The 22,456-nt window shown below is 45.2% G+C and overlaps 2 protein-coding genes across 2 annotated transcripts; both read left to right on the top strand.

Annotated features, from left to right (window-relative positions):
* Positions 1 to 2,759: 2,759 nt before the first annotated feature.
* LOC118428467 (carbohydrate sulfotransferase 5-like) lies at positions 2,760 to 11,346 on the top strand. The gene is made up of 3 exons (XM_035838544.1): positions 2,760 to 3,353; positions 8,818 to 9,689; positions 10,262 to 11,346. The coding sequence occupies exons 1-3, from the start codon at positions 3,321 to 3,323 to the stop codon at positions 10,809 to 10,811; spliced, it is 1,455 nt and encodes a 484-aa protein (XP_035694437.1). The 5' UTR covers positions 2,760 to 3,320; the 3' UTR covers positions 10,812 to 11,346.
* A 99-nt stretch (positions 11,347 to 11,445) lies between these two features.
* Positions 11,446 to 21,420, top strand: LOC118428611. Its single transcript, XM_035838715.1, is given in 11 exon segments — positions 11,446 to 13,192; positions 13,607 to 14,079; positions 14,819 to 14,822; positions 15,440 to 16,435; positions 16,994 to 17,107; positions 17,972 to 18,193; positions 19,006 to 19,182; positions 19,612 to 19,638; positions 19,879 to 19,989; positions 20,540 to 20,697; positions 21,036 to 21,420. Coding segments are annotated over 11 exon segments (4,293 nt in total). The 5' UTR covers positions 11,446 to 11,566.
* The last annotated feature ends 1,036 nt before the right edge of the window (positions 21,421 to 22,456 follow it).

Here is a 22,456-nt window from a genome sequence, read left to right as displayed (position 1 = left end):
AGAAAAAATAAGGTGCGCTGGTAAGGGATTCGCTTGTTTTAGATTTCAGCTGATGTGATGCAACAAATGCATCAGACACTGTTATTTCCAACATCATATTTTAATCTCACAGATATACACTGTACAATACTCTATAACAATCGAAATAAGTACAACATAGTTTGCAGTTATGTATAGAATCTCTGACAAGACCTGTCAGCACCTACATGTGTGTTTAGTGTGTGCGTCTGTCTCCCTAAGGTGTGATTTATCATGGACAGAACCAGAACTCCGCCTGAACAAAAACATCCAAATCCTGTCTAGCGGGTAAGATTACCGATTGTGCTAGCGAGGCATTCTTGCATAATGCTAGTTGACAGGCGTCTTTGTCGGAGAAAAGCCCTTACTGTGATTCTACAGTGGATTAGGCCTAGGAAAAAATGTTGTGTTCACGGTTACCGGACCGTGGCAAAAAACCTGCTGACCTTAGCGTTTTTGTGGGTCGACCACTGGCAAGGGAAATGGACATTTTGATCCGATATTTTGGTGATGACAACTTTGTACAGTTGTTGATTTGACTTATACATCAGCACATATTCAACAATTAAAAACAAATGATGATACAGAATGAAAAGAAAACATGGGGGGGGGGCTGGGTGACTGAATTGAAACTACATATCACGCTGCAAATGACTCAGAACTAAACATAATCTACAACTCATAAAGAAATAGGTCAAAATTATAGAAATCTGTTTGCAAATACCAGGGAGTACAGAAAACAAAACCCAAAGTTTCACATGTATTTCTGGCACGGTAAGTGTGCGGGCGCAGGTGCAGGTTGGAAGGGAACAGCATCGGGTAGTGTTTTGAAGCACTACGTCACCAGAGGGGGTGTAGCGATGACAAGTTCTTGGACGCCACCTCGCCACCTTGGCTAACCTTAATTTTTGGCCTGCCAAGTTTTTGACACTGTCCTATTTTTCTTGCCAGGACACGTCTAACTACTAAGTGCACTGACGTGGCAGTCTGGTCTCAGGAGACGTAGGAATCGCTATTGAAGGATCTTAAACTTTCTTAGAACGTTACGGCATGTTGCTCTAGAACAAGACAAGGTGGGTGCAAAGATTTCATTCTCCTATACAGAGATAAATGTATCTCATCTAGCTATGTACACGAACAGAGCTCGAAGACACGGGTTAGAATCTGCGTAGGAGAATTGAATATGCGAAGTAGAGGAGATGGTATATCTAAGTCTAAGTCTAAGTCTAAGTCTAAGTCTAAGAAGATATTAAAAGGGCAAAATCGTAGCTTTTCTCTATTCTCCTAGCAGAGGTTCGGCCCCGACTGTTTTTATGTGTTTTTGTAGGGATTTCTATTTTGTTCTATTACTTCATATCCGCCTGCCAAACGACATGAAGAAAACGGGAAAAAAAGAAAGCCGGGCAAAAACACCTTACAACATACAAATGAAACGTTACTTGAAGATGATAACGAACTAGAGCAGATGATGTCTTTGTTAAATTGTTGTGAAAGTTTTTCTATGTAGTTGGCTTTTTGACAAAAAGATGGTCGATAGACTCGGGCCGCTTACTCCTTCTCCCATTCAAAAGCATGTCTATTTTACGATCGAGGGGCATAGTTGTTGGCAAAAAGCATTCCTGTGTAGCGGCCTAGCGGGTCTGCTTTTCCTTGGCAGACGGCGTCGCCGGTTTAACACAGCTGTCTGCACCGGTCCCTGTGTCGTAAAGAACCCGCCGTCTGCACTCGTACGTGTGGATGTGCCTCTAGTCTACATCATATATTCGCAAGAGCGAGGGTGTATCAAAGAAGGAACACCATTCACTTTACTCTTTAGTTGGCGCCTGGAATAATAGTAGAATAGTCCAAATATGACAATTAAGAAAGGTTAACCATCTGGTAACTTAGATATCTGCATATTTCAGACCAGACATTTTCAACTGTTTTTTACATATATCCCATTCTGAAGAGGGACAAGGATTTACCCTATGCGTTGTCTTTGGTTGCTGAAAAAATGGTACAAATTGATCAAATATGGTGAATAGACTTCCTCCTTGAGCGGGCGTATTCCTCTGGAAAATCACATGTATCCGCCTTTTTGGCATCACTACTTTAGTTGCTGGATGATGATTGTTCAAACTTGAAAAGTAGGGCAAATGATATGCCAGAGTTAGCCTTAATTTTTTTTTGCAATACTTTGTATATTTTCTTTGGACAAAAGACATTTTGAACAGGTCCATATTCGTACAGGGGTGATTTTGGATCAGTGTAATCTTTTTTTTTGTATTGGAGCAGGAAAGTAATGACTGGAATATTCTACATTTTCCGGCAAATGGTCCGCATCAACTAGTTCCCACTCTTCTCCGTCATGTCTGTCAGCAGCCCCGGAGATCTGGCGGAGACTACCGTGACCCGGGCCGCCGGTGTGCCATGGCGGCCCCCGCACGTACGGACCACCTGTATACAATGTAGCCTCCATAGCAGGCTCTCTGTGCCTTTTTTCGAGTCGTCTTTTCTTGGCTTATTATACACTTTTGCTGGCCATTCTTTTTGTACTGGGTCGTCCAGAGAGCCTGCTATGGTGCAAGCGACCCAGTGCAAAAAAAAAAGAAAGAAAAAGAAATGGCCAGCAAAATTGTATCATGAGCCAAGAAAAGAAAAAAAAGGCCCAGTGAGCCTGCTATGGAGGCTACCACCTGTATATGTTCTGCGGCACTCGGGCCTGCCCGCATGTCCATAGCAGAGTTATTCTCCTTGTTTCAAAGTTGGCTAGGGTTCTTTAATGCCGGGAAAGGGAGATTGCCGTGCTTGAAAGGGATGTTTGCCTAGAAAGATAGCTTGCCGTGGAAGAAGTTTCGCCCCGTCTCGAAGTCTGCGAGGGAGGCTATAACAGAGTACTCACACTCTCCATTCAGTCTCTGGTTGGTTTTTGACTTGTTCTAGACGTTTACGTTGGGCTTTCTATTTTGTCTCGTTTTATTTAAATTCTCGCCAGCCAGAGGCAAAATATTGGAAAACGACGAAAAAGCCTAAAACATGTCAAAAGCCCGCCAGAGCCGAAACTCTGCTTTGAGAGTAAAGCATACGCAGAGAACGAAAATCCTGTTTTGCCAAATATTTCTATTCTTTCAGCAACAAAAGAGGTGGGAATTACCGTGACCTAACTCCCTCTAGCTCTGCGTCCCGGTGTGCGGCATCAACTGCTGCGTCTACAGCAGTGTGTGCTCCCCTGCCCCTGCCGCGGGTGTGTCATGACTGCCGCTCGCCCGTAGGGACCACCTGAACGTACCGCGGCCGTGACTTCGGCCCATCCGCACGCCAAGATGGCGCGACGGTACAGACTGTGCGTCAGATCGGTAAGTGCCACCTTATATTATGCTCGGGTTCAAATATTAGCGATAAGCTTAGATCAAGGCCCGAACAGCCTCATTTAAGTCATTATCTTATCTATAGAAAAATCACAGGTGATACCATTTTCTCTCCTTGCTATCTGTCTCCCTGTCTGTCTATCTCTTCATCTCTGTCCTCTTTCTCCCAGAGTCCCTCCTAATTTCCATCATCCAACAACGTAGTTCATTGCCCAGAAGTGGTCTACTGGCCTTGCATCGAATAGATAAATTAACAAATGGTGTGAAATTGTGTCTTCCAAAACGCTGTACAACTCTTCCATGCCCATCCAGACTTTATACAAGACGTTTGAAACACAACAACATCCATTCAAGGTTACGTTACCGTTATGATACGTGTGTCTTGGCACAGGAGCCAGGTAGTTTTGCATCAGGGCTTGGACGAAACGAAGTCTAGTGCACTCTGCACTTTAGCCCATGGCTACTTCCCCTCAGCCAATGAGGAGCCCCCATTTTCTGTTGATATATCCACATAGTATGGTGCTATGAAAAAAAGTGTGCTGCTATTTCATGCAAATGAGGGAAAAACTGTGGTGATATCAAGAAAACAGGGGTGACATCTGCCTGAAAACTAGGAGTGATTTACTCATGTGACCCGTTCTGACCAATCCTCGCTTACCTTTGAGACCATCTTCTGGGACCAGAATAGTGTCATGTGATAACTGACCAATCCCACTCTTGACTTCTAATTGCCCAGAGGAATATCACCAGACTTCTGTCTCTCCAGGCACCTTGCCCCGGAAGGTCTTGACAAGATTAATGACCTTGTGTTGTTACAGCCAGAAACTGTCTGTCACAGCTTTTCAAGCAATAACAAGAAAGATTGTGGACTTTTAGGACAAAATAAAGTAACATTTTGTAAAGCTGATGAACTAGAAAAGCTTCGGGGAAGTATGCCATGGGCTAAGTTAGTTACCCCATGGCCTTAGGCTCGTTTTCTGTGAATATCACCAGGCCCGCCACCTCGGGGATTTCTAGTCTCCCCTCGGGCTTCGCCCTCGGGGAGACTAGAAACCCCTCGGTGGGTGGGCCTGGCGATATACACAGAAACCTCGCCCCGCCCATGGGGTAACTATTACATATACCTCAGAGACTTGGAGCGATTTCAATCGCGCAGTTTCTACTCAACCAGTGCCAAAACGTGTGAAACATTAACAGTTTTGTTTCTTGGGAACAAAAACATTCCAGAAGTAGTACGTAGTCAGTGCCAACCAGAATGTGAACATGTCCGAATACTTTAGGTTCATCAGGTTGGCAAAATTCTTTGTACACGACAAGGTCTTCTGTTCAACCGAGATTTCGGCGACCGTCTGTCACCTTCCTCAGGGCAATTTTGACTGGTTCAACATGAAACTGTAGCATAGATGTGGTCCCATATTATCCGGTACTATGTAAGCTTTACGTTTGGGAATAGAACAGAAGCCCATGTCGGCACCCTGGCTAGTTTTGTGGGCAGAATAAATGGATTACCCAACACGCCACGGCAGTGCATGGCCTTGCGAATCGGTTCCACGCTGATTCGATTATATGGATGACATCTTCTGGGAAACCGCAAAACTGATGCGAGCGTGCGAATAGAAAGAAAAAGGTTTGGCCAAAAAAGTTGTCTTTAATCTTTTGTTAGGTGAAATTTAAGTGGTCAGGAAGGTTGAGAAAATGAATCAAAACGCAGAGTATGGTATACCGAACAACAAATTCTTTCACATCTTCTTCTTTGACCCTAGAATATTCAGATGTTTTCTGATATTTGTTTTTACAATCTATGGCATGCATTTGCTCAAACTGCTTTGTACGATTTACAGTGTAGTTGATAAGTCTTATTTTGCGGAAATGGCCGAAACTTGATGCGCCATCCATAGAATCGTATCAACATGACCTAAGCTGGGCTCCCGCTGGACTTGTTTTGATCAAGGGACTGTCTTGTTGTGAACTCCGGAGCACACCTGACCTATCGGAGGTACCCGACCCAGTTGGCTGGTCTCCAAAGAGATAAGCAGCTCAGAACCCGCGCTTTTTAGCTTTTTGTAGGGAGGTTAAAGATACCTAAATCGAAACAAGCTGCCGGCGGCTCAAACCTGTACATGTGTACCACTCTTCCCCATACACAAGAGCTAGCTACTAATCCAATTTGGTGACCGTACCATCTTTAGATCAAAAGATACAAACATCGGAAGTTCCTCCGTAAGGCAGTACCATAACAAGCCGCTAAGGGTCCCCATTTCGAGGTTTCATCAAGCTCTACCCTAATACCAAATATCAATTATCGTGTTCACAGACAGACAGACAGACACACAAACAAACACATAAACATAACACAAACACACATTAACACACACATAAACACAAACACACATAAACACACACACACAAACACACACACATAAACACACACACATACACACACATAAACACACACACACACACACACACACACACACACACACACACACACACACACACACACACACACACACAAACACACACACACACAAACACACACCTGACCTCTCGGAGGTACCCGACCCAGTTGGCAGCTCTCCAAAGAGATAAGCCAAGACTCGGAGATGTTTAGCTTTAAATTTGTAGGAAGGTTGAAGCGGCACAAATCTAAACAAGCTGCCGGGGCTCAAACCTGTACCACAAGAGCTATCTACTAATCCAATCTAGTGACCGTACGCGTGCCATATTCAGATGAAAGCTAAGGATACAAAAATCTGACATTTCGCTGCAGTACTACAGCAGGCCGCTAAGGGTCCCCCATTCTAACCATTTGGGGTTTTCGCAAGATGTATCCACATATCAAATATCAAATATCCGATCATCTTCCCAGACAGATGAACAGACGGACACATACACATACATACATAAACAAATACACACACACAAACACACACATACGTACATAAAGACAAACAAACACACACACCTGCACAACGAAATGATAAGTAGTATGGTCCTCATGTCGGTTCGACAGATGAGCAGGCAGACAGGCATTTACCTGCACCTGCACATAAATATATATAAAGAAAGTAATATATAAATGCCATGGTTTATTCCGACAGCATTTAGTATATGAAATCACATACATTCCTTATTGACTTACGGACAAGTTTATTTAACAAAACATGTAATGTGTCTGTTCTGGTACTACAGATGACCCTAACCCAGAATAAACCCATCCCGTAAGTAACCCTATAAATCACCCTGCATGCTGTGCAGAGCTGCTGTGGATTTCACGCTTCGTTCCCGTCAGTTTGTGATCTCCTACCCTCCTGATGAACAAACAGATAAATAGCATGTATCCAGCATTCTCAAAGCAGAGGTTGTGTTGCAGAGATACAGTAGAAGCTAGAGGTTCTGCTCCGGCTATTTTTGAAGTGACTTTAGGCTTACAGACCGACGGACATGAAGACAAGGGGACAAAATAGATCTATAGAGACCCCAACAAAAACACGTAAAAACATCCAAGCCAGCCGGAGCCTAACATCTGTTTGGAGAGCACACTCTTATCACCTTAAGTTCTTCAAGCCTGACTGCTGATATAAACAGACCTCCTGGAAAGACTGTGCTAATGTAGGGCGGTAAACTGTCGGGGCAGGATGTCAGGAAGAGGTCCAGTTCACGACAAACCGAATGACAGATCAAGAACAAACTAGACTAAGGCTACATTTACAGGGAATTTTACAGTTAGTCTTCAAGAATTCAAGCTGAGGTTTGGCTCCGGCTATTTTTGAAGTGTTTTGGCGACAAAAACAACATACCAAATCCAGCCGGAGCCTAACCTCTGCTTGGAGAGTACACTCTTGTCACCCTGAGTTCTTTTAGCCTGACTGCTGACACATGTATAAACATGACTCCTAGAGAGACTGCGCTAATGTAGGTCGGTAAACTGAAGGGACAGAATGTCAGGAAGAGGTCTTGTTCACGACAACCCGAATGACAGATCAAGAAAAAAACTATACTAAAGGCTACAATGACGGGGAATTTTACAATTACTAACTGTAAAATTACCCGTCAATGTAGCCTTCAACTTACTCTTCAAGCATTCAAGCAGAGGTTCGGCTCCGGCTATTTTTTAAGTGTTTAGGCGTTCTTATAGACCGGCAGACATGAAGAAAATGGGACAAAATAGAGACCCCAACAAGAACACGTAAAAACGTCCAAGCCAGCCGGAGCCTATTAAACTTCTGCTTGGAGAACACACTCTTGTCACCCTGAGTTGTTCTAGTCTGACTGCTGATATATATAAACAGGACTCCTTGAGAGGCTGTGCTAATGTAGGGCGGTAAATTAAGGGACAGAATGCCAGGAAGAGGTCCAGTTCACCACAAACCGAATGACAGATCAAGAACAAGCTATACTATTAAAGGCTACATTGGCGGGGCATTTTACAGTTACTCTTCGAGCATTCAAGCAGCTAGAGGTTCGGCTCGGCTATTTTTTAAGTGTTTAGGCGTTCTAACAGACCGTCGGACATGAAGAAAAGAGGACAAAATAGACGGACCCGAACAAGAACACGTAAAAACGTCCAAGCCAGCCTCAGCCTAACATCTGTTTGGAGAGCACACTCTTGTCACCCTTAGTTCTTCTAGTCTGACTGCTGACATAAACAGGACTCCGAGAGAGACAGTGCTAATGTAGCATTGTAGGGCGGTAAACTGTCGGGGCAGGATGTCAGGAAGGGGTTCAGTTCAGTTCACGACAAACCGAATGACAGATCAAGAACAAGCTGGAGGAAGGGAGCGTTTTCTTTCAAACATTGGCTTGACAACCTGTATAATTAAACACAGGATTACTCTCCAAGCAGAGGTATGGCTCTGGCTGTCTTTTGATGTGTTTTTAGGCCGTTTTCATCTGGCCTTTTATTTTGTACTGTTTTCTTTATGTCTTCCAGCCGAAGAAAACTTTTCAAAATAGGGGCCTGATAAAAACAACTAAAAACACGTCAAAAACAGCCAAACCTCTGCTCGGAGAGAACCCAGTTTGGAAATGTGATAAATATGCGAGTTTCAGAGTTAAGGGTTCTGTTTGATTAATTCTGCAGGCAGAATTTGCTTCGGGAAAATCGTGACCTTTTTCTTATATGCCGCCTTTTTCTGTCAGCTAATCACCAATGGTAGGTGGGGTTAGCTAGCAGAAAAAGGCGGCATATATATAATAAAAAGGTCAAGATTTTCCCGCACCAACCTCTGCTTGGAGAGTATGTTTGATTGGCATAGCCGCACTGCGGGCGTTCTTGTTTTTCCGCGCGATCGGCAGTACGGTAAGTGGCAAAACAGGTTTGTGCCAAATTATGTCCCTGCGCTGGGGGCATGCAGCCAGCATTCACAACTTCAGCTGTGCGACGTTTAGCCTCAAACCCTCTGCAATAGTGGTTCTGTACTGATCCTGATGTAACCACTTGTTCCCACAGGTACTAAAGATGGCTCTGTGGTGTAGCAGACGTGGTCTATCGGCAGTGATGGCGGTGTGCTGCCTGCTGTATGTGACCACCATGTTCAGCCTCTCCGGACCGCGCCATGCCACAGTAAACCCCCTGGTCACGACCAGCGGAGCCGGGAAACTGCAGAGAGTCAACCGCGATGCCTTCTTCCTACTACCGCCTGCTACAACACTACAACCCCTCAACACATCTGTAGCGAGGAAGGCGGTGTTAGTCCTGTCACAGTTGAGACTGGACGCGGAGGTTGTAGGGGAGATCTTCAGCCAACAGGAGGACGTGTTCTACTTTCCCGAACATCTTTGGTCTTTCCTGTACGCTGACCCATTTCCCAACTCCCCGGGCCTCGCCGAGACCGAGAAGAGGGCGTTGTCATCAGACACCGAGGGCCTGTTTCTGAACGAAACGGACAGGGAGAGAAAATGGGCGACTCTAATCGTGACATTACGGGCTCTGTTTCGCTGCGACTTCGACAAGATTTTCAGCAGAGACGACTCCTACGGAGAGTTAGGGGGCGGGGTTCCCCCCAGTGTTGCCAAGGACATGTTCTGTCGAGAGATACAGAAGTACGCCCCCTTGCGGCAGGGCTTCTCATGCCACGGCTCGCCGGCCGAGATCGTCCGACGCATGACGTCACTCTGCGTTGCCAAGGCGACGGTGGTGGTCATGATCGCGGGTATAACGCACGTGGAACACTTCCAGTCGTTGGTTGAAGACGAGACCTTGAACGTGAGAGTTGTAGAGGCTGTACACGACCCACGTGCGGTGCTGGTGTCGTGGATGAACGCAGTGCCAAAGAGACGGGCGACAGACGTGGAGAGAAGGGGCTTCTTTGACACGAGAGGGTGAGTTGAGAAGTTTGTGCATTGAAGTTGAAGTTCTGTATCCGTAAACGACATTCCCTTTCCTCTCTTCTCTTCTCATAATGCTTATATATACGTATAATGCACTAATAATACACGTACTGATATATGCTACTATACATATATGATAATATTTTAGACTCGTGCTTACAATACAAATATTGTATGGTATTTTCGTCAATTATTATCATGTTTTCGATGTCCTGAACGCAGCACACTCTCGGACATGAAGCTCATTGTATGGTGAACGATTTCATTCATTGATTCATAGTCGAATTCAAACATTATAGGCATAACCTATATATAGAAACTTTTATACAAACTTGAAAGTCTTTCTGTGTTGGTAGAAGCCATTCTGAATCTGTAGTTGGACTGTAACTCCCAACACACACATACCTGCCCCTCCCTAAAAATGTGTTACTTCAATTTTTGTGTTAGCAGTTACAGTTTGATATCGTTTTTAAAAAAATCGTATCGCTGTTATAATTGTCCAACGATTTTCATCTTAAATTCTTTGTTTACAACTACAACATTCTTCTTCACACCCTCTGCAGCGGCCTGGCCCTAACAGCCACCGACATGACGAGAATGTGTATCGGCATGGTGACGAACCTGCTGTACTGGTCACGCAGCAGCCCGCCTTTCCGCACGAACTACGCCGTGCTGAGGTACGAGGACCTTCGGGCCGACCCCCGGACCCTCGCCGAGAACGTCCTGTCGTTTCTCGGTCACCGGCCTGCCAGCGCGGCGGACCTTCAGAGGGTGGTCGCGAGGATAGAACGAAAGAGGGAAGACGTAAAAGACGGAAACGGAGAGTGGAGAAAGAATCTGACGGTTGCCGGGGCAACCAAGATACAGGGAAGGTGTTCTGAAGCGATACGAAAGTTTGGATACAAGTTTGTGAAATCGGAGAGAGACTTGACGGACAATACCACTTCCCTTGTGGGGACCTTCCCAATAGAACTTCCCGGTGTTATAACGGACAGAAGAAACCATATATTGTCGTCTGCGTTGCCTAGGAACGAGACAATACTTCTACAGAAGGCGAAAGTCCAAACTGTCGTCCATTACCGCTTACAAGCCCGCGAAAACGGGACGCAGTAGATATAACGTTATATCATTCTCCAAACAGAGGTTGGGTCGTTGAAATAGTATTGGTAAAGATTTTTACTGGCTAGCTTGCTACCCTCAAAACCCTGACCACTACTATCTCCGCAGCCTAACATCTGCTTGCAGAATACTTATACATTGCCAAGTGATGTGTGCTCGTAACTTCGCAGTCACGTGACCTGTAACGTCATCTAGGGTCCGCCATGTTGGTGGGTTAAAGACGCATGCGTCATGATGACGTCAGAGACATTCTGTTATCCTCTACCTCAACATGCCTGTTTTTTTAATCGTGCATATTAGAGAGCGCTAGCCAATGGCTTATTTTGCATAACGTTGGTACAAACTTCCAAACATAACGACTCAAGAGGGGATAAATAGATTGAGACCAAGAAACATTTGACAGATTTTGTACCTTTTTTTTTTTAATTCTCGATGAGAATGTAAACTGATATGAGCTCTTGTATATTTCAGATTTGCCATCCTGTTATGATGTTTCACATTAAAGAAAATAAACTGTTAATACGATAAATCGAATCGACTTTGTGTCCCTTTCTCATCAAATTGTGCAGGAATTCAAGTACACTACGTGTACCTGTTATATCAAAGCTATCTTGTTATCCTTGTTTGTATTGTCTACAGAAGTCCTTAACTTGCGCAAGCACGACCTTAACAGGTTATTGACCCGAAGTAAACTTTCCCCTTGCCCATTGATCATTAACTCGCCCAACCTTACAGAGCAAACATTGCACATGACGTATACGCAGCTACCGTCACATGTGGGTGGGAGCCAGTCAGTGGCCAAAATGGCAGCCAATATAACAAACAGTACAGTGTACTGCTTTACGGTGGACACTGTATCTTTCTCCGACTATGCTCTCATCGTGGCGATCCCCATCCTTCTGCTGCTCTCGTTCCTGGAGAGCCGGGGCGATGGAGGGCGTCGCAGCGGGAGTGGAGGCAGCAGGTGCCGCCGGCCGGGCTTGCTCGTCCCGGTGAACTTCCTCGACACGGGGCGAAACCGCTGGGCCTACGCGATCACACTGGGCGCCTCCACCAACATGTGCGTGACTCTGTTCAACGGGTCCTTCGGTGATCACTTCGACAAGTGGTTTAAACTGCCCGACAACGACTCGAAGCCATGGCTACAGCAACTCATCGCCCTGGTTTCTGCCATGGAGGTTGGACTCGTGTATTTTCCCTTCCTGGCCTGCCTGAAAACCAGGTACAGAATGGTCGGCTTACCTCTCGGACTTTGCTACTCAATCATGTGGTTCGTTGTGTACGTCCTAGAACACATGGGGTGCCTCAACAATCCCTCCTTTGTATCAGCAGAGTTAGAAATAACCTTACCGGGCGCTATTTGCCACCTTATCCTAGTCGTAAAATTCGCTGAACTGTCTGTGTCGTGTTGTAAGAACTTCTGGACTAAAGGATGTCGTAGTGTCGTCGACGACGACTTCGACAAAGTCGCGGGGGACAGCGACTTTCGGTACGTCCGACGGCTCTTTGCAAAGACGAGGCCCGACACAGGACCCGTTCCGTGGTACAAGTGGTATTTTCGGAAGTACACCCGTGCGGAGGACGGGGTCCGTTTTTCGGCACGCATGACGACAACCATGGTGGTGTCTTTCCTTTGCCTGTATTCTCTTGCAGTTCTCGAGATGGAAAACGGCGCCGTCCTCATTGAGTACATACGGCAGCAATCCAAACCTATTGCTCCAAGGATCGACCATCTTCTGTACGCTTTCAAGGTGTCGTGGATTGTGTCCGGGGTAGCGGCTCTCCTGATCCACATCGCTTACATCCTCGTCATCATGGTGAACTACCGTAAGCACATGCGGGCTCTGTATCGGGGGGATGTGTCCTGGATGCCGAGCAGTTTCCAGCCAAGCACCGCGAACTCTATCTACTCCGGTATGAAGTACTCCGGCACGCAGATAGCCTTCATTCTGTGGGGTTTTATCGTCCAACAGGCGACACTTCTCTTTATCTGCGCCATTATCTATGGCCTTGTCAGTTATCCGAATTTCATTGTTCGGATTCTGCAGTACATAGGGCCGACGTTAGGTGTCACCGCTGCAACCTTGGCCGTTCAGATGTCCCTCTCGGCCTTCGTGTTCTCTCATGACAAAATCAACCCGAGCGACGAGGACCGCCCGTTGGCCATAGACAACCGGAAGCTCTACCACGTCACTTCCTACTTCCTGTTCTTCTTCAACGTCATGGTGGGGCTGTTTACGTCACTGCTGCGGGTGCTGCTGTGAGGGTTTCTGGGCGGGATGTCGCAGGCCAGGATCGACCGCAGCGTCCTCATGCCCGGGTTCGAGAACTGGGACGTCGGCTTCAGGTCGTACCTGGACATGCTGCGGATCGAGGTTTGTTTGTTTATCTGTTTTTTTTACAACATAAAAGTACAAATAATACAGTGCTAAACGTCAATGAAGATTAGACATCCAGGTAATTAGATACGGCAAAAAGCAGTTACTCAAGCAACTGGACATGATATTGGAAACGGTCACCAAAATCAGTGTCCAAAATTATCTCCAGTTGCTTGAGTAACTACTTTTGGGCGTACAGTGCTAAACTTTCTTCCAACATAACGGTGTACAAGGACCAATTTACAACGACCACTGTCGCCTTCTGTATGATTGGAAGTGGTTGGACATCAGTATTGATCCTCAAGAAGGCGACAGTGGTCGTTGAAAATTTGATTTGATTATAAGCGATAAATAGTAAAGAAGAAGAATACAAAGAATGTGATAAGTGATAACGATATGATTTGTTTCCAGGTTTGCCACAACCACCCCGTTCTATTGGTCTTCTGTCAACGCTTGCTGAACGCAGCGAAACGCAAACACCGCGAAATGCTTGAGATCAAGACATGGCCAGGAGATGAAGACCCTCAATTAAGACCCCTTCTCGTCGATGTAGACTTTACCTTCAAGTCCAGCGACGTTTTTGCCAACAAACGTTCCAAGTTCAAGTGGCTTGTGCTGTACACCGTCTTAAGAAACCCGACAGTCGTCGGCTCAAGAAAGCACGTCATCAGTATGGAGGAGGTCGAGCGAGACCATGTCTACAGGTTCTTAGCTGAGAGACTCTTTGTTGCAAAGGCAAAAGGCGAACCTAGCATGAATGAGCTCTACCAGGGTGCTGGAAATTTTCGCGTGAAGTCGCTTGATAGATCGTATGGCACATTCGGAGACACGGAAATGTACAACAAGGCACGTGCAGGCCTGCAGCGTTCTCTATCCCTACAGACGTAAATCTATTAGCTGACTAACATACGCTGTAATTTTGTGGTGATAATATGCTTGTGTGTAACTGTTAATGCATTAATCATAACTGCACATCTGTCCCGTGTATTTGCTGAAATGTTTACCATATATCGCTTACAATCTTGCCTTGCAAATAAAAAGAATAAAATCTTCGCCTTTGGAAGGGATACTACTGCTCAGAAAGTCAAAGGGATCTCTTTGTTAGTTACACTATAGAAGAGACCGCTACTCCTTGACGTATGCTTTACACCATGTTGGTAATAGCTAAAGGTCAATGCCCTCCCGGTCATCGTGATCAATACGTCACCAGATCACTCTGACATGGCTTTTCCCTAGTCTCCAAGCAGAGGTTCGGCTCCGGCTGTTTTGTATATGATTTTAGGCGTTTTGTCGCCTTTTTTGGCCGGCGGACATAGCGAAAAGGGTCAAGATAGACAAAAACGCCTTAGAACACGTAAAAAAAAACACAGCTGGAGCCGAACCTCTAATTGGAGAGTAGCTTTTCTGTTGTTGCGTGACAAACACATATTAATGTGCACAAACTGTTGTAGCTATGTAGCTTCCCGTGTATAAGTACTTTTTTGGGCTGGGTGTTTTAAGGGGCAACTGAGATTAAGACAAATTCGCCTGCCCTTTGGCTATTGAGAAAGTCAATGCTCAGATTTGACAGATGCCCCACCCTGAAAAACCACACTGCACGGTCCACTGGTATTACATTGACAGTCAAGTAACCGAACGCCTTTGCACGGGGGCACAGAGCCTACTTAAGAAGGCTCGCGTTGTACCAGTTGACATCCTCATAATAGTCATTGTTATCGTTTTGCCCGTCCAAATACCAGCTCATTACCGACAGTAGAGACAGACAGAAGTCCGTATGAGTGCCGGAGCTACATTTTTGGGGGTTAGGTTTATGTTTGCGACCGAAAACGTAATCTTTTTTATTCGAATACCAGACTGACTGCACAGTGGAAGTCAAATAAAATACAACCTCTTCCCCACAAATATAACAAAAATTACCTAAACCAAAAGAATATCAATACGCAACTCATCACAGGGACTTGTATGTGCGCACTCCGACCCTGCCCTCGTTTGGCCGATCCCATACCGCGCTTAATTATTTAAACACTGGGTAATTTTTGATTAACAATAAAAACACTTACGAGGTTCCCAAAGCCAATTTGTTTGACACGCGTTAGTCGATAGTGGTATTAATTTCTTCAATGAAAACATTGGGTAGTGGTTACAAATATTAATGTTAGCTTAATGTGTCGTTTGCATAGTCACCTAGCAACGCCGACGATCAAACACGTCCCACCTGACGAAAGGGCAAACAATACTCAATAGTTCCGCTACACAACAGACGGTGGGGTTGTAAGGGGGTCAGGTCACCGAGCAAAAATGGCGACGGTGAATGCTTCGAACGTATCTGTGGCGTCAAACACGACGGAATCCTGCGTCCTTGTCGACACCTTCACATTCTCCCATTACTCTGCCGCCGTCGCGGCTGTCATCCTCGTATTCCTGTCGCTGTTCGAGAAGCGGACGAGTCGCCGGTGTTGCCGGGGAGACGACGACTGCACCGGCGGCAGGCCGGCCCTGCTCGTCCCCGTGAACTTCCTCACCACGGGCCGGGACCGCTGGGCCTACGCCTACGCCCTGGGCGCCTCCACCAACATGTGCCTTCTCCTGTTCTTCAACGCGTTCCAGGACAATGCTACCGGGTTTTATGTCAGCTCGTCAGATTCCGAGACCACTGAGACAAGCGCCTGGGTCAGTCAACTGATCGCCCTCGCTTGCGCCGTCGAGGTAGGCCTTTGCTTCTTCCCCTTTCTCGCGTGCCTAAAGACCAGGTACCGGCTCATTGGCGCTCCCATAGGCCTGGGATACTCCTTAGTATGGCTGGCTGTGACTGTGATAGACACCGTACAGTGTATCGGCGAACGCTCGGCCTGGGACGTTAGTTCAACCCTCTCCACCTCTGCCGCCTACATGGGTCTGCTGACGTCTCTTCCAGTCATTGTTTGCCTCTCCATCCTAGTGGTTAAGTTTACCCTCCTGATAGTGGGCAGTTTCAAGTCGTGGTGTAAGGAGGGACGCGGCAGCCTCGTCGACAAGGATTACGAGAAGATCGCTCAAGACTTTGACTTCCTGTACGTCAGAACCCTTCTGAGGAAGAAGGAGGAACCTGAAAAGCTGCCCTGGTATCGGCGGTGCTGCAGACGTAAGCCCGACGACGGCTTCCGCTTCTCGGCGCGCATGACGACCACCATGGTGGTGTCTCTACTCTGTCTGTACGAGTTCGCCGTGGCCGAGATCCAATCCGTCAGCATCGGCCTTGAGGTATGATAGATTGTTCATTCATTTTTGAAGTTTTGCAATTTTGTATAGCACAATTACATCGCAATCGAGGGCTGATTTACGTAGGGAATAAAACAATAACTATGAATATGGCGATTATAAATCATTATATGTACCTGGATTTAGATAAAGCATGAAGCACTATGGATGGGCCTCATGGCTTCAACAAAATTGCAACGTTGTGTCTATTATGTTTAAAATGTCTTGAGAGGATTCGTACTATAGACTGGGTACCACCCGGATATTAGCTCACACCCACGTTCATTATTCACTATATACAGTCGCTTCTCTGCTGTTCTTTGTGACAGAAGCGAACATAGCAACATCCGGATGGTACGCAGTCTAACTTATAAACGTTTCAGCCAGATACTTTGGTATAAAGCGCAACGTATGTACAATTAAGTGCAAGGGCAATTGTGAGTTCAGTAGTCGAATCATATGATCGAGGCAACGCAGACCGAGGATCGGTTTAATAGTATCTCACAGCCCGACAGGAAATAGTGAATAATGCTCAGATTATTGGATTATTATTTCGTCCAGGTTCTCCGCAGAGTCTACCAGAACGTCACGCAAAATTTCCTGGAGATCAACGGTCAGGTCGTGGTGGGGGCAAACACAACGGTGTCGATCGACAACGTGCTCTTCGCAACACAGGTAAGTGTTTATTTCACTTCGTGTTAAGTTTGGGCAAATGCATGGTGCCACTGAGAAGCCCTCTCCTCAACATGAATACAGACAATAACATTAAGTAAAAGCACAATTCAACATACACAGCAATACAAAATGGATAACACAAAAGCAAACGTATTATCACGAAAATCTACATGTACAGTCTATAAAAGTGTGAACAATATCGAACATGTTACGGTTTTGAAAGTTTGGAAATGAATTGGATCCTGCTAGCAGTAAAAAGCATCATCTACTGCCATTATGTTGCTGTAGGTCTAAAATGTTAGAAACAGATAACAGCTGCATACTTCTTTGATGTAAGAAGTGCTCAGTCGTTTCCCTATGGCCCAATTTACACATTTTTTAGTCGTCTCCTCCAACTCGACTCAGTGAGTCGGGATCAGTTGGAGTCGACTCACTTGAAAATCCGTGTGTAAATCGGGCCTGATAACCGAGTTTACATGTAGAATAATAATGACAACGGTGTTGAAATCCCTCTCAGGTGTCGTGGATCGTGTCCGTATGGTCCGATTTACACAAGAGTTGTTTAGTCGTCTTCGACTCGACTCAGCGACTTGGGAGTCGACTCAGAAAACGTGTGTGTAAATCGGGCCATGGCACCATAACCGCGTTTACATGTAGAATAATCATGACAACGGTGTTCAAATCCCTCGCAGGTGTCGTGGATCGTGTCCGTATGGTCCGATTTACACAAGAGTTGTTTAGTCGTCTTCGACTCGACTCAGCGACTTGGGAGTCGACTCAGAAAACGTGTGTGTAAATCGGGCCATGGCACCATAACCACGTTTACACGTAGAATAATCATTAATGGTGTTGAAATCACATTAGGTGTCGTGGATCGTGTCGGGAGTGACGGCTTTCCTAATCCACATCGTGTACGTCCTCGTCATCATGGGCGCGTACCGGCGGCACGTGCGGCTGCTGTACCGGGGGGACAGGTCCTGGATGCCCGCCAACTATCAGCCCAGCACCCCGGTCTCCATCACGGCAGGGATGAAGTACTCGGGGAGCCAGATAGCCTTCATCTTGTGGGGATTCATCATACAGCAGGTGGCGTTTCTGTTTATCTGTGCTTCTGTGTTAATCATCATCCGTCATATGCTATATAAGAGAACTATCTTTGTTGTGCGTGCGTTTGTGTGTGTGCCCCTCTCTCTCTATGTGTGAGTCTCTCTCTCTCTCTCTCTCTCTCTCTCGCTGTGTGTGATGTGTGTGTTTGCGTGTATGTGTTTGTGTGTGTGTTTGCGTTTCAGGATATTTGCAGTCATCATAGCTTAAGAACCTCTGGGTGAATTTTGGTATTTGGGTACGTGATATACGTAGGAAGACGAACAGTCAAGGCCGAATTCAAATGACCAGTGTCCTTTTCATTTTTTTTTTTACAAAACTTTCCTCATGCGATGTGTCATATTATTCTCAGAACGAAGTACTACTTTAACAGTTCAAAAACTAAGATGGGTTTCGGAAACCAAGGGGTTTTAACATTAGCTTTTAACGTGGGTAGCAACCGTTTATCTTTGGGTTTCATTCTTCAACAGTTGACGTTCGTGGTCATCTGTGCGGCCGTGTGTACATCTGGGACTAGATGTAGAAAACCAAGGAAACTTATTGGCAAGACAGCACACCAGACTTCACACGCTTTTTACCTTAGTCTCCAAGCAGACGTGTCAGCTGGGTGAAAAATATAGGGACAAATAAATTGCCATGGGATTTCAGTCAGTATTTTGCAGTCTATCCAGCTATCCGCCGTCCGGTCAGTTCATTCCAAGGCCAATTAATTCCTACTAGGATTTTACTATTCGGAGAGGCGGGATTCTGGTAGAGACTATCTTTATCTTATATGGGTTTTCATTCTCCAACAGTTGACGTTCCTGTTGATCTGTGCGGCCGTGTACATCTGTATCCTGTTCCCGGACCTGCTGTTGTGGCTGCTGGACTATTTCGGCCCCGTCACCGCCGTCAGTCTCACCACGCTGATCATACAGAGGGTTATGGCAACGGTGCTGTTCTCACAGAGCAAGATCAACAAGAAGGACAAGGTACGTACTTTTTGATCGAATAGCAAACAATTCAGTGTAACATGGTCTCCAGCATTTTCTGACAGAGGGAGAAGAGATGTTGTGTCCGTCTTTTTCATGAACATTTTGTAACCCGTATTAACAGAATATTCAGCGTCCTCCACTTGGGTGAAGTGGCACTGTGGCAGAGTGTACATGTATATGATATATGTATATAAGAACGATAAGTAAGTTAAAAATCCTTTCCATATGTTTTGGTATGTGTGTGTGTGCGGGGGGTATATCCGTTTCTATAGCCCTTGTGCCAATATAGTAGGGGACCAGTCCACCGATAGTGAAGTAAATTAACTCCCTTCTTTTTCTGCACAAGTTCTGTGCATATAAAGCGATAGTATGCAGCATTTGTGAAGCCTTTGATAATACCTTGCATTTATCTACCTACATTTCCAGGACAAGCCCCTCGCCATAGACAACCGTCGTCTGTACCACATCACGTCTTACTTCCTCTTCTTCTTCAACTGCCCACTTTGAGTGCTAAGCAGAGAAAGCAATCTATACTGAATTTAAAGTCTTCTGCAAAATCAAATCAAAACTTGTATCTGTTTACATTTAATATGTCCAAGGCCGACCACTAGAATATACCGTTTTCGGCAATTTGAAATCAGCCCTTGTATTTGTCTACGTTTCCAGGACCGACCCCTCGCCATAGACAACCGGCGGCTGTACCACATCACGTCATACTTCCTGTTCTTCTTCAACCTGATGGTGGGCTTCTTCTCCTCCGTGTGGAGGCTGCTGTTGGGCGGCTTCATGGGCGCCATGCTGCAGGTGCGTTTGCATTCATCTTAATTCATTAGGCCACAGCAAGTAAATTTTGTGTATAACATCCACGCGCTCATTAAGTTTTGTCTGACTTAAGAAAAAAAATAATATTTTTTTCTTATTCTGGGATGGTCAGATAGATCGAAATGGGTAAATAGGTTGTGTTGTAACCTAATAATAGAGAGGTAGCATTGACCGAAGTTGCAGAGAATCTTGAAAGTGAATGTTGCTGGATAGCTGTAAAGTTGACACCAACTAATATGGAAGCCATGAATGTAGTTGGCAACATAGTGATACCAGTCTACCACAGTGTCACTATCACTACAATTGTGTCACTTCATCCCTGTGTTTAAGACCTTAAACACAAGGATGAATGCCTTGTTGGTTGTGATGTAAGAGTTATATTTTGTCATTTCAATTCTTTTTACAACGTTTATGATTGTTGTCTACTTTGGAAATATGCCATCTTGTTTTTTTTTAAAACTTAGCCTTTCAGATCATGGATGTACAATTAAGGCTACTATATTCATTCATTCGTTCCACTACACTCCTGTAGGCACGGATAGATCACAGTGTGCTGATGCGCATCATAGAGAACTGGGACTCCGGCTTCAAGTCTTACCTGGGGATGCTGCGGATCGAGGTGGCGCACACGCACCCGGTTCTACTCGTCTTCGTGCAGCAGCTGGTGGATGCCACAAAGACTACGAAAAGGTGCGTATGAGGTGAACCAGTGGGTGACTCACACAGCAATTTTAAAGTGACCACCATCAGTGTCAGAACGGAGAGGTATAAGGACCGTACAATTCCGCACATCGTCAGACTACTGAACTCATAAACTACGTTTTTATTACCATATTTTATTGCTCAATTCAACATGTATCTTTTTGGTTATTTCTATACGTCTGACAAAAGTGAACGATTTTAAATGTCCTCGTTAAGTTTGTTATGGTAACGTGATGGAAGTACAAGAGCAATTCAGGGCCTAGTGTTAGCGCCCTGCCAATCTGTACATATTGAGCACAAAATAAACCATTATTATTATTATTAAGGTGGTCAACCTCCGCATCGTGGAAGAACGACACAGCCAAGACGGACGTAGTAAAGATGTCTGTACAGAGCATCGAAGATGGGCAAGACTTCAAACAACGAGACTCTTCCTCTAGACTGTCGCGAGCGCGGTTCAAGTGGTTGGTACTGTACACCATCTTCAGGAACCCCGACATCATCAACACCAGGAGAAAAGTACTGGAAATGGAGGAGGTAGAGAAGAACGCAGCGTACGAGTTTCTCGTGGAAAGGATTCTTGCGTCTAAAGCTGTAAACGCGCCAGAAGGTACCAAGTCCTACAGTTCAGTGGACGTGGATACAAGGAGTCAACGTACCAACAGAACGAGTCTGGGCAGGTCAACGCAATCTCTTATCAAAGTAGACTGACTTTAACTAATTAGGCTAAAAGTAAAAGCGCTGGAATTGAGTGATATTCTAAGAAAAGTTGCAGGACGTTTCAATGTTGTACTAGGTACATGTAGCTTTGGTGACCCTTGTCAGGTTGTTAATCAATCATATCGTTAGGCAAGGTTTTATCCATTGAGATTCATTCTTCGAGCATTGATGTGATCTTTTAAATCGTATGTCTGTATCTTGCTACTTGTGTCATGTTTATGTAAAAAAAACAGAACTTTAAAAGGAAGTGACTATAGTGTCGTCGCTATTTTTGCAAGATCCTTAAGAAGTAAGTTAATCTTTCTCTTATAACTTGGTAACTCATGGCGCATGGCCACAGTGGTCGTAGGGGATACACGACAGCCTGCATGCAGCAGTGATGGTATCATCCAAGTAATCAATTAATGGGCCAGGGCACAAAGGGACACAGTCCAGCACATTTCAAAGTGTACAAGAAGTTTATTACAGATCCTACTTAGTGTTGGACTTCTTTATATAACAACTAAATCAATTCCAGTAAAGTTATGAAAGAAATACAAAAATGCCCTTATTATGTTGTCAAATTCCTCTTACTTTGTGCGATCTTGCCCTTGAATGGTCCCATAGTTAGTGTCATACGAACATACAAAATGTCAAATCAGAAACATAGTAGTAAAGCAAAACTCTCTTCTTGTACATGTCAGTGCCTTCTTTTTTTTAAACATCTGTATCCTATGAAGTAAAACAAACAAAAGCGCTGTCATCACAGTTCTATTTAGCACTTCTTCATTCCTTATCTTCATCTATATAATGTAGGCAAAAGGAGATCTATCTTCCATTTTAACTTGAAATAGCAAAAGTTGGCAGTTCCACATGTAGTAAATTCTCCTAAGCAAAGTTGAACCCTCGCCCCACAACTCTTCTTGGTTCGTACTATGCTCATCTGTCCTACCGCTTCAACTATTGAGGGCGTGGCCAAAAACCCAAGGGGTCACTAGTGGTGTGGCCACTAGGCAAGACGGGTCGATATTGAAAATGGGAGGGTAGT

Source organism: Branchiostoma floridae, chromosome 13, assembly GCF_000003815.2.
Source record: "Branchiostoma floridae strain S238N-H82 chromosome 13, Bfl_VNyyK, whole genome shotgun sequence".
NCBI classification, from domain to species: domain Eukaryota; kingdom Metazoa; phylum Chordata; class Leptocardii; order Amphioxiformes; family Branchiostomatidae; genus Branchiostoma; species Branchiostoma floridae.
This window is presented reverse-complemented; position numbering and strand designations above follow the sequence as displayed.

Excerpts from the sequence above, each read along its gene's own strand:
- LOC118428467 (XM_035838544.1), top strand. The coding sequence starts at position 3,321 with ATGGCGCGACGGTACAGACTGTGCGTCAGATCG. Across the intron at positions 3,354-8,817 it reads ACAGACTGTGCGTCAGATCG|GTACTAAAGATGGCTCTGTG; the intron begins GTAAGTGCCACC and ends TTGTTCCCACAG. Across the intron at positions 9,690-10,261 it reads GGCTTCTTTGACACGAGAGG|CGGCCTGGCCCTAACAGCCA; the intron begins GTGAGTTGAGAA and ends CACCCTCTGCAG.